This window comes from Oncorhynchus nerka, linkage group LG10 (assembly GCF_034236695.1).
Source record: "Oncorhynchus nerka isolate Pitt River linkage group LG10, Oner_Uvic_2.0, whole genome shotgun sequence".
Taxonomy (NCBI): domain Eukaryota; kingdom Metazoa; phylum Chordata; class Actinopteri; order Salmoniformes; family Salmonidae; genus Oncorhynchus; species Oncorhynchus nerka.
In genome coordinates this window covers 42,576,828-42,591,737 of record NC_088405.1, presented here as the reverse complement: position 1 = coordinate 42,591,737, position 14,910 = coordinate 42,576,828, and the positions used below count along the sequence as shown (strand labels likewise).

Below are 14,910 nucleotides of genomic sequence, written 5' to 3'. Positions count from 1 at the left end.
CTCAGAATGACCTTCTTGATCCAAATCAGTCAGGTTTCAAGACTAGTCATTCAACTGAGACTGCTCTTCTCTGTATCACGGAGGCCCTCCGCACTGCTAAAGCTAACTCTCTCTCCTCTGCTCTCATCCTTCTAGACCTATCGGCTGCCTTCGATACTGTGAACCATCAGATCCTCCTCTCCACCCTCTCCGAGTTGGGCATCTCCGGCGCGGCCCACGCTTGGATTGCGTCCTACCTGACAGGTCGCTCCTACCAGGTGGCGTGGCGAGAATCTGTCTCCTCACCACGCGCTCTCACCACTGGCGTCCCCAGGGCTCTGTTCTAGGCCCTCTCCTATTCTCGCTATACACCAAGTCACTTGGCTCTGTCATAACCTCACATGGTCTCTCCTATCATTGCTATGCAGACGACACACAATTAATCTTCTCCTTTCCCCCTTCTGATGACCAGGTGGTGAATCGCATCTCTGCATGTCTGGCAGACATATCAGTGTGGATGACGGATCACCACCTCAAGCTGAACCTCGGCAAGACGGAGCTGCTCTTCCTCCCGGGAAGGACTGCCCGTTCCATGATCTCGCCATCACGGTTGACAACTCCATTGTGTCCTCCTCCCAGAGCGCTAAGAACCTTGGCGTGATCCTGGACAACACCCTGTCGTTCTCAACTAACATCAAGGCGGTGGCCTGTTCTTGTAGGTTCATGCTCTACAACATCCGCAGAGTACGACCCTGCCTCACACAGGAAGCAGCGCAGGTCCTAATCCAGGCACTTGTCATCTCCCGTCTGGATTACTGCAACTCGCTGTTGGCTGGGCTCCCTGCCTGTGCCATTAAACCCTACAACTCATCCAGAACGCCGCAGCCCGTCTGGTGTTCAACCTTCCCAAGTTCTCTCACGTCACCCCGCTCCTCCGCTCTCTCCACTGGCTTCCAGTTGAAGCTCGCATCCGCTACAAGACCATGGTGCTTGCCTACGGAGCTGTGAGGGGAACGGCACCTCAGTACCTCCAGGCTCTGATCAGGCCCTACACCCAAACAAGGGCACTGCGTTCATCCACCTCTGGCCTGCTCGCCTCCCTACCACTGAGGAAGTACAGTTCCCGCGCAGCCCAGTCAAAACTGTTCGCTGCTCTGGCCCCCCAATGGTGGAACAAACTCCCTCACGACGCCAGGACAGCGGAGTCAATCACCACCTTCCGGAGACACCTGAAACCCCACCTCTTTCCGGAATACCTAGGATAGGATAAAGTAATCCTTCTCACCCCCCTTAAAATATTTAGATGCACTATTGTAAAGTGGCTGTTCCACTGGATGTCTTAAGGTGAACGCACCAATTTGTAAGTCGCTCTGGATAAGAGCGTCTGCTAAATGACTTAAATGTAAATGTAAATGTAGCCCACTTTTGTTCCCACGTTCGTGTAAACTGCATTGACGTTAAATGCTGCATACTGTATGTCGGCTCAATTACCTTTAAATGTCAAGCACGTTATAATCGCAGATATACAGTTGATTGGAATTAATCCCGGCCTTAATCTGTGTCTGGGATACTTCCCCTGTGTGTGCTAGACTGTTAGTTATCACTTTAAAAATAGCCCTGTAAATGGTTCCATTTGATACTTACTGAACTTACACTGTTAAAATATCTACCTCAGGTGTTCCAAACATTCTAGGCTAAGAGATGCTGCATCTCTATTCCCGCTCTTGAATACTCCTCAGAACCAAATAACTTTTACCACGCCACAGTTTCACCACACCACAGAAAAGTTTAGTGATTGCCGTTTCTGATTTTTTAAATGTACCTTGTTTATCATAGCGGTATCAGGTACATGTCCCAAAACTGACCAGACGCTAGTGAAAGCCTCCATTCATTTGTCAACATAAACGAATGTCCTTACAAGAAGTATGTGTTGAGAATAAAAACAATTCAAACATAATCAAATTCAACCCTTTATTTGCAGGAGTTGCAGGTTGACATTGTCTAACTTTTTCCAGTGTGTACATTAAGTCTGTAGTGAGGCCTTGTCCAGATAAAAAGGCTCAAATTTATACAACTGGCCTTTGCGGAAAACACCATGAAACCTGGGTTGCGCTCAGGAGGGTGAAACTTACTAGACGGATTCCACAGATTCCATCTGAACGTTCCAAAGTATTGAGCCCTCCTGAACGCAGCCATGTTTCTGGTGTGTGATAGGCCTGACCACAGCCAGGGATGGGGCCCAGTTCCAAACATACACAGGTCATATAGGGATTGAACGTTGAGAAGAGGGGTGAGGGATCGGTTTGGAATCGAGCCATCAAATACGTCTTCATCTAGAAAAAGGAAAACATGGCTGGCGGCAAACCTTTTGAAACCCCTGGAGAACATCCATCTAGCATACAAATCAACCACTCACTACCTACTCTATAGTCTACAAATCATAGGTATTGCACATCAACTGAAAATAAAACAAAAATAAATGTATATACATAGTACACATGGGTTGAATCAACATTATTTCCCACGTCATTTTCAATGAAATTATGTTGAACCATCATGGAATAGACATTGAATAGACGTCTGTGCCCAGTGAGTACGTACAATACTAGCAGTCTTCTAACATTGATAATTGTACATTTCCAAATAAATAAATAAAAATAAAACTTTATTCACATTTGTTTTTTTTTTAAGACCGTATGCTGTGGACTGTTATGTCAGTCAGAAACTCATATAGGCGAGGTAGTTAATGAAAACCAAGTCCTCTAACAGAGACGGCACAGAGAGAGGAGCTCAGGCGTACTAAGCTAACAAAACACTCTTCGAGTGCCTCAACAGCAGAGCGAGATAGAGAGGGGCTAAAAAAAACGCAGACAACTGTAAGAGCACTTAAATCAAATCGAATGAATTAGGGCTAGGGGTTTTGCCTGTTCATGTAACCTGAGGAAAGACTCCTGGCCCCAACAATAAAACATAAGCAGCCTTACCGCTACCCTTGGCCCCAACCCTTTGATGTTTGCAGAACTGTACAGGTGTTTCTACTTATCCAGAACTACTACTACTGCAAACGTCAAAGGGTGAGGGACAAGCAGGAGGGACAGGGAGCACATTGTAACTGGTTGAAGAAGTCAAGCAACGAAGAGGGGACAGTGTCTAAAGTATTTGGGACAGGTGATTTTATTGCCTTCCCATACTCCCATATCTGCTCATTAACATTTGATAACAAAGCTATCTCCAGATCCAACACCCCAAAAAACGTTACAATTACAGTCATATAATAAATAAAGAGATGTTCCATTACTAGAAAAAAGAAAGTTGTAGCCATGACTACAGAACACTACAGCTACGGGTAGGCAGAGTAACAGGGTGTCGAAATATGTTCAATGGTTTTTAGGATCCATTTAAATAGAGATGACCACTAAATACTAGAAAATAAAATATGTGTTTGTAAGGAAACACTTTCTAATAGAGAAAAGGGGGAAAAACTTCCATCCACTGTGAGATCCAAAAGACTACAACTTACAGCATAGAAATACTGTACACAGCTTGGAGGGACAGAAGCTGACACAAGAAAATAAATAAATAAATATAATAATTTACAGCATGTACACAATCGGCAATACAGAATATAGGAGACAGAGAAGTTAAAAGAAGCTGTACATAAAAAAAAATGTTTTTAACAAAGGACCCTTAAGTGTCTCAAACTATGTATACTATGACAGGATGTGTAGGGCTGTGTCTGTCTGTGTGTGTGTGTGTGTGTGTGTGTGTGTGTGTGTGTGTGTGTGTGTGTGTGTGTGTGTGTGTGTGTGTGTGTGTGTGTGTGTGTGTGTGTGTGTGTGTGTGTGTGTGTGTGTGTATGTGTATGTGTATGTGTATGTGTGTGTGTACGTGTGTTATCTGCAGCAGGCCAGTGCTCCCAGGGAGGTGTGGCTGTCCAGGCTGATGTCCGTGTCAGAGGTCATGGTGGGGTCACTTGGCTCAGTCGACATGGAGGATACGTCATTGGCCGAGGAGGAAGATGAGGCGGGCTGAGGGGAGCTGTCAATCACTGCTGCACCTGTGCTGCGAGAAACACACAGGATGACTGATACACCTGAACTAGGTACTAGCACGCACATTTTCAAACACACACACACTGTCCTTTAAGATACACCTGTGTGGCACACACCATAGGGTGCCGGAAGAGCCCCTCTGAGTCTGTAAGGTGTGCAGCAACCCCCCTACAGTATCCAACTACATAATTCACCTCCCTCCTATGAGTCAGATCTGCATGTTCTCTTTCAGTAACAGCGTTTTTCTCGTGGTGTTTTTCAAAGTGAAATGTAATACAATAACAACAGAGACCAGCTCACATAAGTACAATAAAAAACATAAGAAACAGTGTGTTAACTAACCTAAAGGAGGAGGTTGTCCTCTGATCACTCCATTCTGCTTGGTCCACTCGTCCCACTCATACACCTCCTTCCAGATCAGGTCTAGGAAGAGAGTGAAGGGAGGGAGGGAGGGAGGGAGGGAGAGAGAGAGATTTGCCCTCTTGACAAGTAACAAAACACAGAAATCATCACCGGGGGAAGATCATAAACACCCATTGGGGGGTCAGTACCAGTATGACCTCATCCTATTGGACCCTGACCCAGGCAAAACCGGTGACAGTGGTATTTACACCCAGCCGTTGAACCTGGCCAGCTCTGCAGCATCACGTTTCACACCATAACATAACATGGAAAAGTCGTAAACCAGTCAAATGTCAACGTTACAGTGAAAATGTTGTCGTGAAAAGTGAAAGCTCCTCTGTTACAATGGAACCAAAATAAAGTCCTAAAAGTGCAAACTCCAAGATAAATCGGGCATATACGTTCAAGTATTTCAAAGTTGTTGACATATGTTTGTGACCCATGTCTAGTGAAAAGTAGTAACGTCTCTAACCTTTCCACTCCTCCACAGTATGCTCTCGCTCATCCAGCTGCTTGTCTGTGATCTTTGGAGGGGGCTGAGAGGAAAAAGAAAGCAAAGGAAAGAGAGAAGAGAGGGAAGAAAGGTTCATCCCTACATCAAACCATTGACCGTAGTTCACTCTTCTGACTAGGAGTGTCAACCGTTTCAGTCCAATTTCCAAGTTTCCCCTACAATAGATCACACCACTTGTTAAACACTTACTGCCTCCACTTCTGCTGGGTCGTACCACACGTTGATATAGGGGTGTTTCAGGGCCTCGTCCACCGAGATCCTCTTAGACGAGTCAATCACCAACATCTTAGACAGCAGGTCTCTGGCCTGGCTCGCTGGGAATGGAGAGAAAATATAGTTCAGACCAGCACATGCATACACACAAACCCTACCCACACACATTCTCAGTCTCCAGTACCTTTCAGTTTGTTGTGTTCTGAGTCGGCAGGGAAGAGGACGTCCGGGAAGAGTTTGTCGAAGCTGTATCCTGCGTAGCGCGGTCGGTTCTCAACATACGTCCTCACTGATTGGTTGAGCTTCATCAGGAACTCCTGGGGCGGAGTCCCAAGCTGCTCTATCACTTTGTTCCACTGGTCAATGTCTGAGCGGGTGGAGTTAGGGAAAGAGCACACACAGATTTCTCCAACAAACACACACTTTTACTTTGTTAGAGAACTACTTTGCCAGAACTATCCCTATTTTCTAGAACTATCTGTATGTGCCGGCAGAAGCTGAGGTGATTATTGGGGAGGGAGGATGGGAGCATGGCTGTACTTGGATATGGTGGATATGGTGGTGGGTGGAGAGCAACAGCGGTGCGCTACAGAGCAGTGGTTGATGGTATGAACATGGTAAAAAAAACACACAGGCAGGATAAAAAAAATGATATCACGGTAAAAGAGGAAAGGATACGGTCAGTGCCTGGGAACAGCACACTACCTCTGACCATCTCAGCCACAATACAGCCCACTGACCACACGTCCACTACACGATGAATGGAGAGATGACATGCAAGCACAGCGGAGAGGGGGGGTGAAGAACAGAGGAAGGAAATGAGAGAGTAAAGAGTTTATGGGTTACAAAACAAAAATGGATATCGCAAATAAATCAGATGAATGAAACAGAAGACGGAAAGAGTGATACATCTGATGAACGAAGGAGAAGCATTGAATGAGTACATTGGGTAAATGAGAGTGAGGGTGGATGCAGCATGAAGAATCTGCAAGTCTCGAGCGGCGGAGCCCTCTGTCAAAATGGGAAGGAAGAAGCAGGAAATCAGGACGTGAGATTCATTTTCCATCTCGGAAACTGAGAGACTGAAGAGAAATAGCTCCGCAGAGGTGGCAAACTCTTTTATTACTTAATAAGGAGGTGATTCACAGCCAGAAGCACTAAGGATACAGTCCCTTCCTGGGAACAGGATTTTGTGACGGACCATTTCTGCCAGAATACACCCCACAGACCATATGTCCACTGTTTACAACATGGAGAAGAGGAGGGGAGGGGGGTGGAGACACAGAAACAAGCTAATTAGATTTTAGCCGTTAATAAAGAGGCCATTGTTTCTGCAGTGGTGGTAAACGCATACAATTGTTATGGGTAGAATAAATATTTGATTGAGTGATCAATTTATTCATTGTTTGATTGACAGTTACTGACCGTTGGCCTGGTAGCCCATCCCCAGTATGACCTCTGGTGCTCTGTAGTATCTGGTCACTACATAGGGGGTCATCAGTAAACCTGTAGCCGCTGTTCGAGCCAAGCCAAAGTCCAAGATCTTTAATGTACAGTCTGACTTCACCACAATGTTACTGGGCTTCAGATCCTAGAGGAGGGACAAAGAGAGAACAATATCATCAACGTTGTCATCATCATCATCAATAGCAGGGCCAAAACTGTCATTAAGCGACTTATCAGTTGCACACCACAATTTTGGGGGGGGGTTGTAGCCTGGGAAGTGTGTTCCAGCGCATTGTTTACTAAAATATTCTGGCAGACAGAATCTCCATCACAGAGCATTATTGCATTCTTGGCAATATGTTTTCTCTATTATGTCTCCTGACCCCTCCTGTCTCAGCCTCCAGTATTTACGCTGCAATAGTTTATGTGTCGGGGGGCTAGGGTCAGTCTGTTATATCTGGAGTATTTCTCCTGTCTTATCCGGTGCCCTGTGTGAATTTAATCTCTCTCAATTCAATTAAATTCAATTCAATTTGCTTCATTGGCATGACGCAAAAGTGTACATATTGCCAAAGCTTATTTTGGATATTTACAATATAAAAATGAGAATCAAAATTGTCAACGGGACAACAGTAACAACAATAACCAAGTGTCAAAATAACCATGCATTCAACAATAACAATAAGTATACAGTAGAGGACATGTGCAGGTTGATTGGTCTGTCAGACACTGTCCCTCAACTTATGGCAGGCAGCAATGTAGTGCGCTGCCAACCCACAGCTCTCTGCGTCCTCCCCCAACAGGACGGGTAGCCTACTCTCATCAGATAGGTCTTTGAAACCTTGAATAAGGGTTTCAAATTTGGGGAAATTACACTCTTTCCTGACATTTTGTCAGGAAATGCAGCTCCGTCTCAGGTTCTGCTGTTGTGCAGTGGTTGCGCAGCCTTTCCTCTACAGGGAGCCAGGTTTTCCTGTGTCTACCCTTCTCAATGGCAAGGCTGTGCTCACTGAGCCTGTACTTTGTCAAGGTTTTTCTAAGGTTTTGATCAGTAACCATGGTCAAATATTTAGCCACAGTGTACTGTCGATTTAGGGTCAGATAGCACTGCATTTTGCTTTGTGTTTGTGCTTGTGTTTCCCAATAAGCAATATAGTTTTGTTTTGACTGTGTTGTAATTTGGTTTATCCTGATTGATTGGATGTTCTGGTCCTAAGGCGTCAGTGTGTTATTAGAACAGGTCTGTGAACTCAGCCCCAGGACCAGCTGGATGAGGGGACTCTTTTCTTTGCTCAGCTCTTAGCATTGCAGGGCTTGGTAGTTATTTGAGAGGGGGTCACTGTATTTTAGATGTTTCCAAATCTCAATAGCTCTTTTTTGAGTTTTTATTGTTAGTGGATATTGGCCTAATTCTGCCCTGCATACATTGTTTGTCGTTTTCCTCTGGACATGTAGGAGAATCTTACAGAATTCTGCATGCAGGGTTTCAATGGGGTGTTTGTCCCATTTGATGAAATCTTGTTTTGCAATTGGACCCCACACCTTGCTGCCATAAAGTGCAATTGGTTCAATTACATATTCAATTAGTTTGAGACAAATTTTAATAGGTATTTCAATTTGAATTAGCTTTTTAATGGCGTAGAATGACCTGCGTGCTTTCTCTCTCAGTTAATTCACTGTCTCATTAAGGTGTCCAGTTGAGCTTATTTTTAAACCTAAGTAATTGTAGTGTGTGCAGTACTCTATATATTTTGTACCAATTGAGAACTTTGGTCTAATTCCCTGAGATCTGGATCTTCTCTGGAAAACCAGTATTTTAGTCTTTTTGGGGTTTTACTGCCAGGGCCCAGGTCTGGCAGTACTGCTCTAGCAGGTCCAGGCTCTGCTGTAGGCCATGTGCTGTGGGGGTTTACTGCCAGGGCCCAGGTCTGGCAGTACTGCTCTAGCAGGTGCCAGGCTCTGCTGTAGGTCATGTGCTATGGTCATCTGCAAAGAGTAGGCATTTAACTTCTGAATTGTGGAGACTAACACCAGGGGCTGAGGATTTTTCTAGAATAGTGGCCAATTCGTTGATGTAAATATTGAAGAGTTCAGGGCTCAGATTGCAACCCTGACAAAGGCCCCGCCCCTGGTTAAAGAATTCTATTATTTTCTTGCCAATTTTAATGCTGCATGTATTGCCAGTATACATTTATTTAATTATGTCATATGTTTTACCCCCTACACCACTTTCAATAACTTTGTAGAACAGTCCTGTATGCCAAATAGAATCAAATGCTTTTCGGAAGTCGATAAAGCAAGCATATATTTTGGTATTATTTTGGTGGACATGTTTATCTATCAGGGTGTGTAGGGTGTAAATATGATCAGTTGTGCGATGTTTTGGTATAAATCCAATTTGGCTTTTACTCAAGACATTGTTCTTATTTAGGAAGTTTAGAACTCTTACATTTATAATACTACAGAAAACCTTCCCCAGGTTACTGTTCACACAAATGCCTCTGTAATTGTTAGGGTCAAATTTGTCTCCATTTTTAAAGATTGGGGTTATGAGTCCTTGATTCCAGATGTCAGGGAAATAACCTACGCTCAAATTAAACAGTTTTAATATAGCCAATTGAAACTTTGCACTAGTGTTTGAGCATCTCATTTAGGATGCCATCAGGTCCGCATGCTTTTTTAAATTAGAGAGCCTGAAGTTTCTTATAGAGCTCCTGGTCAGTAAAATGGATTTATTTTGTCCTTTATAGCTTTTTCTAATTCATTCAACTTCTCATGAATTTTCTCTCTCTCTCTCTCTCTCTCTCTCTCTCTCTCTCTCTCTCTCTCTCTCTCTCTCGGAGGGAGGAGGAGGACCTGAGCCCTAGGACCATGCCTCAGGACTACCTGGCCTGATGACTCCTTGCTGTACCCAGTCCACCTGGTCATGCTGCTGCTCCAGTTTCAACTGTTCCGCCTGCGGCTATGGAACCCTGACCTGTTCACCGGACGTGCTACCTGTCCTAGACATGCTGTTTTCAACTCTCTAGAGAAAGCAGGAGCAGTAGAGATACTCTGAATGATCGGCTATGAAAAGACAACTGACGTTCACTCCTGAGGTGCTGACCTGTTGCACCCTCTTCAACCACTGTGATTATTATTATTTGGCCCTGCTGGTCATCTATGAACATTTTAACATCTTGGCCATGTTCTGTTATAATCTCCACCCGGCATAGCCAGAAGAGGACTGGCCACCCCTCATAGCCTGGTTCCTCTCTAGGTTTCTTCTTAGGTTCCAGCCTTTCTAGGGTGTTTTTCCTAGCCACTGTGCTTCTACACCTGCATTGCTTGCTGTTTGGGGTTTTAGGCTGGGTTTCTGTACAGCACTTTGTGACATCCGCTTATGTAAGAATTTTATAAATACATTTGATTTATTGATTGACTGATGGTAAGGGAACATAAACAATGAGAGCGACAGATGGGGGACATTAGTGAAGCTACGTAGGAGTATTGGAGTGGCGTCAACATAATATATTATAAAACCGTCAGCATCCATTTTCCTCACCATATTAACAACAGTAATGAGTCACACCATTTTAACTACAATAGTATAGTGAGTCATCTTTCACAGATTTGCATGTATGCTAGCAGCTTAGTAGTATAACATACAAACCAGTTACAATGTTATAGAATCAAGATTATTCATTGGGATTTTCCCATTCTTGTCTAAGGTGTACAGTTGAAGTCGGAAGTTTACATACACGTATGTTGGAGTCATAAAAACACGTTTTTCAACCACTCTACAAATTTCTTGTTAACAAACTATAGTTTTGGCAAGTCGGTTAGGACATCTACCTTGTGCATGACATAAGTCATTTTTCCAACAATTGTTTACAGACAGATTATTTCACTTATAATTTACTGTATCACAATTCCAGTCAGAAGTTTACATACACTAAGTTGACTGGACCTTTATACAGCTTGGAAAATTCAAGAAAATTATGTCATGGTCTTAGAAGCTTCTGATAGGCTAATTGACATCATTTGAATTTTTGGAGGTGTACCTGTGGATGTATTTCAAGGCCTACCTTCAAACTCAGTGCCTCTTTGTTTGACATCATGGGAAAATCAAAAGAAATCAGCCAAGACCTCAGAAAATAATTTAGACCTCCACAAGTCTGGTTCCTCCTTGGGAACAATTTACAAATGCCTGAAGATACCACGCTCATCTGTACAAACAGTAGTACGCAAGTATAAACACCATGGGACCACGCAGCCGTCATACCGCTCAGGAAGGAGACGTGTTCTGTTTCCTAGAGATGAACGTACTTTGGTGCGAAAAGTGCAAATCAATCCCAGAACAGCAGTAAAGGACCTTGTGAAGATGCTGGAGGAAACAGGTACAAAAGTATCTATATGCACAGTAAAACGAGTCCTATATCGACATAACCTGAAAGGCCGCTCAGCAAGGAAAAAGCCACTGCTCCAAAACTGCCATAAAAAAGCCAGACTACGGTTTGCAACTGCAAATGGAGAAAATGGAGAAATGTCCTCTGGTCTGATGAACCAAAAATAGAACTGTTTGGCCATAATGACCATCGTTATGTTTGGAGGAAAAAGGGGGAGACTTGCAAGCCGAAGAACACCATCCCAACCGTGAAGCACGGGGGTGGCAGCATCATGTTGTGGGGGTGCTTTGCTACAGGAGGGACTGGTGCACTTCACAAAATGACTGCATCATGAGTGAGGAAAATGATGTGGATATATTGAAGCAACATCTCAAGACATCAGTCAAGAAGTTAATGCTTGGTCTCAAATGGGTCTTCCAAATGGACAATGACCCCAAGCATACTTCCAAAGTTGTGGCAAAATGGCTGAAGCACAACAAAGTCAAGGTAATGGAGTGGCCATCACAAAGCCCTGACCTCAATCCTATAGAAGATTTGTGGGCAGAACTGAAAAAGCCTGCGTGAGCAAGGAGGCCTACAACCCTGAAGCTTGTGGAAGGCTGCCCAAACCATTTGACCCAAGTTAAACAATTTAAAGGCAATGCTACCAAATACTCATTGAGTGTATGTAAACTTCTGACCCACTGGGAATGTGATGAAAGAAATAGAAGCTGAAAGAAATAAGTCTCCTTACTATTATTCTGACATTTCACATTCTTAAAATAAAGTGGTGATCCTAACTGACCTAAGACGGGGTATTTTTACTTGGATTAAATGTCAGAAATTGTGAATAACTGAGTTTAAATGTATTTGGCTAAGGTGTATGTAAACTTCCGACTTCAACTGTACCTGCTCCATTGCTCCAAATATGTATCCCAAATGGCACCCTATCTATCCCTCCCTATACAGTGCACTACTTTGACCAGAGCCCGGGAATAGGGTGCCATTTCAGACGCAAACACAGTTAATTAGAGCAGAAGCAGTGTTTAGATCATTAGCAGGTTCCTCTTGATCTCCTGTGGATGTAGCCAACATCAAAGCTCTGACATCATCACCTACTCTTTGTGGAGGAGTTACTGTAATCAGAGCTTTGGGCTTACTTTTCTAGGAAATACAAAAATACCCCAGAATTTGTAATGACGAGCTACAAATTATAATGATGAGCTTCTTTATTGCTACATTATTAGCTTAGTGTTACCCTGAGCCATACCCTGCGTCTACCTGTTAGCTAAGTGTTAGCACGTACAGCATGAGCCTTACCCTGTGTCTACATGTTAGCTTAGCGTTAGCGTGTATGAGCCAGCATGAGCCTTACCCTGTGTATGATGCCGGCATTGTGGAGGTGTTTGATGCCACACAGCATCTGGTACAGCAGGTAGGACAACCTCTCATGGTCCAGCTCCATCTGAATCACCTGGCACAGGTTGGCATCCATCAGCTCCATCACAATGTATCTACACAGGTAGGAAGTGAGATGAGAATATGCACACACATGCGCGTACACATACGGGCACACACACATAGGCGCAAACACACACACAAACAGGAGCGGGCACACAACACCCTCATCGTGAGGTAACTGTGGAGCCGGCTGGATGGCTTGAACAGAGAGAGCTGACATGTATGCATAAATAAGACCTTATAGATGCCAAGTTTTGGTCATGATATGGTTTCAGGTTTTTTTTAGCTGGCAGAGAGATTTCACACAGTTATTCTGGTAATGGCCGAGTTATTCTGCCACTGATGACAGACAGGCCTGTTCAAAAGGTCCTCCTATGTCTTAATTCCTAACAGCATGTAACCATTTTACACTGTCAAAGGTTGATCATGTTATTCGACACCAATTAATGTACTTACACATCTGCAAATTCTTCTAATGATTTTTGTGGGCTGAATACGTTTAATAAACCAATGATCTGTAGAGGTAACAACATAAGCACATAAACACAACAACATTAAGTCATACAGGTTGCTTAGATTAGTTTCCTCAATGTAAGAAAACACAGTCCACATGTTTGTAACTCAATTCAATTTCGAATGTATTATACAATAAAACAATAAAAAGTCCCTGGATGCTGATTGACTGAAAACCGCGTTCTAGTCCTCTGTATATTCACAATATAAGCTACCATGGCAAATGCCTGTTTACTGTTCTATCTCTCTGAGTATCATTACGCATTCATAACATATTATTCCTACTGTTCCTGTCCAGCCAGGCCAATCATAAACATAATCGAGCATTATTGTCATAGAGTCTCATCTAGAATAGAATCGAAACAGCAGGAAGAAGTCGTTGACCAGTGTTGCTCGGCAGACTTACATTTTTGTGATTGACACATTTCATTAACACCAGTTCTCTGTACGCTCGCTTGGCGTGCGTCTGGTTCTGGAACGGCCGACTCAACTTCTTAATAGCCACATTTCTCTCAAGGTTGTGGTCATACGCTGAACTAAAAGGCAAGACAAAGAACATGGCAGTACCTGAACACATCTGCGACAATGGCGTGATACAGTCTGTGGTAAATAGGAATTTAAATGGATGTCTGATTGGTGTTTCTTTTCATTGGGTATTTTACAGCATATGACCTTGAAACATAACCTAAAATGAGGACACTGTCCAAATGAATGAATTCCAATTCCATTTTGCCATTGATGAACCAGCTTTGGCATTAGCCTTGGTCCATTGATTCAGCACCACAGTGTTTAGACAAATTCAAACATCGGGGGAAATTGGTATGTAGCTCTGAATTGTAATGTTACCTTGGAAACCAATTGAATCTGAAATAAAGGTATTTCATTGGGGCTAAATAAATAAAAAATATCTCAAGCAAAAAGGATTTGGAAACAATAAACTGCAACACTTTATTTTGCATCCCATCGTTTACTGGTAATTACCTGGCACAAACCACTGTTCAAACATTAATGAAGTAGTATATGACTGGCAGAAAAAAACTAAGGGGAGGAAAAAGTACCCAATTGTCATACTTGAGTAAAAGTAAAGATACTGTACCTTAATAGGAAATGACTCAAGTAAAAGCAAAAGTCAACCAGTAAAATACTACTTGAGTAAAAGTATAAAAGTATTTGGTTTGAAATATACTGAAGTATCAAAAGTAAATGTAATTTCAAAAATGTACTTAAGTAGCAAAAGTAAAAGTATAAATCATTTCAAATTCCTTATACTAAGCAAACCATTTGGCACAATTGTTCGTGTTTTTTTTTTTTAAATGTACGCATAGCCAGGGACACACTCCAACACAGACATAATTCAGAAACAAAGCATTTGTGTTTAATGAGTCGCCAGGTCAGAGGCAGTAGGGATGAGTGTGTGAATTGGACCATTTCTGTCCTGCTTTCAAAATGTAATAAGTACTTTTGGGTGCTGGAGGGGCCTCCCGAGTGGCACAGTGGTCTAAGGTTCTACTAGCTGATTCGAGTCCAGGCTCTGTTGCAGCCAGCCACAGCGGGGGTGGCAAGCAATTGGCCCAGTGTCGTCTGGGTTAGAGGAGGGCTTGGCCGACAGCGACTCCTGTGGCAGGCCGGTTCCAGTGCACGCTGACATTGTCGCCAGGTGTTTCCTCCGACACATTGGTGCAGCTGGCTTCCGGGTTAAGTGGCCATTGTGTCAAGAAGCAGTGTGGCTTGGCTGGGTTGTGTTTCGGAGGATGCATGGCTCTCGACTTTCGCCTCTCCCGTGTGCGTATGGGAGTTGCAGCGATGGGACAAGACTGTAACTACCAATTGGATACCATGAAAAAGGGGTAAAAAAAAACTTTTTTTAAACTTTTAGGTGTCAGAGAAAATGTATGGAGTAAAAAGTACATCATTTTCTTTAGGAATGTAGTGAAGTAAAAGTAGAAGTTGTCAAAAATATAAA

The 14,910-nt window shown here is 43.3% G+C and overlaps 1 protein-coding gene across 3 annotated transcripts in view; it reads right to left on the bottom strand.

Moving 5' to 3' along the window:
- Positions 1–1,936: 1,936 nt before the first annotated feature.
- LOC115135343 (mitogen-activated protein kinase 8-like) overlaps positions 1,937–14,910 on the bottom strand; it is a 28,155-nt gene continuing 15,181 nt past the window's right edge. The window contains exons 3-12 of one of the 3 annotated variants that reach the window (XM_029669955.2): positions 13,354–13,483; positions 12,891–12,949; positions 12,349–12,487; positions 6,586–6,751; positions 6,328–6,399; positions 5,345–5,527; positions 5,137–5,261; positions 4,906–4,969; positions 4,374–4,454; positions 1,937–4,036 (exon numbers count right to left, since the gene is read on the bottom strand). In XM_029669955.2, coding sequence (XP_029525815.1) covers positions 3,873–4,036; positions 4,374–4,454; positions 4,906–4,969; positions 5,137–5,261; positions 5,345–5,527; positions 6,328–6,399; positions 6,586–6,751; positions 12,349–12,487; positions 12,891–12,949; positions 13,354–13,483 — 1,183 coding nt within the window. In that variant the 3' untranslated portion in view covers positions 1,937–3,872. Of the gene's footprint in view, positions 4,042–4,373; positions 4,455–4,905; positions 4,970–5,136; positions 5,262–5,344; positions 5,528–5,838; positions 5,911–6,327; positions 6,400–6,585; positions 6,752–12,348; positions 12,488–12,890; positions 12,950–13,353; positions 13,484–14,910 lie in introns of all 3 variants that reach the window. The other 2 variants (XM_029669957.2, XM_029669956.2) reach the window with 2 other exon arrangements.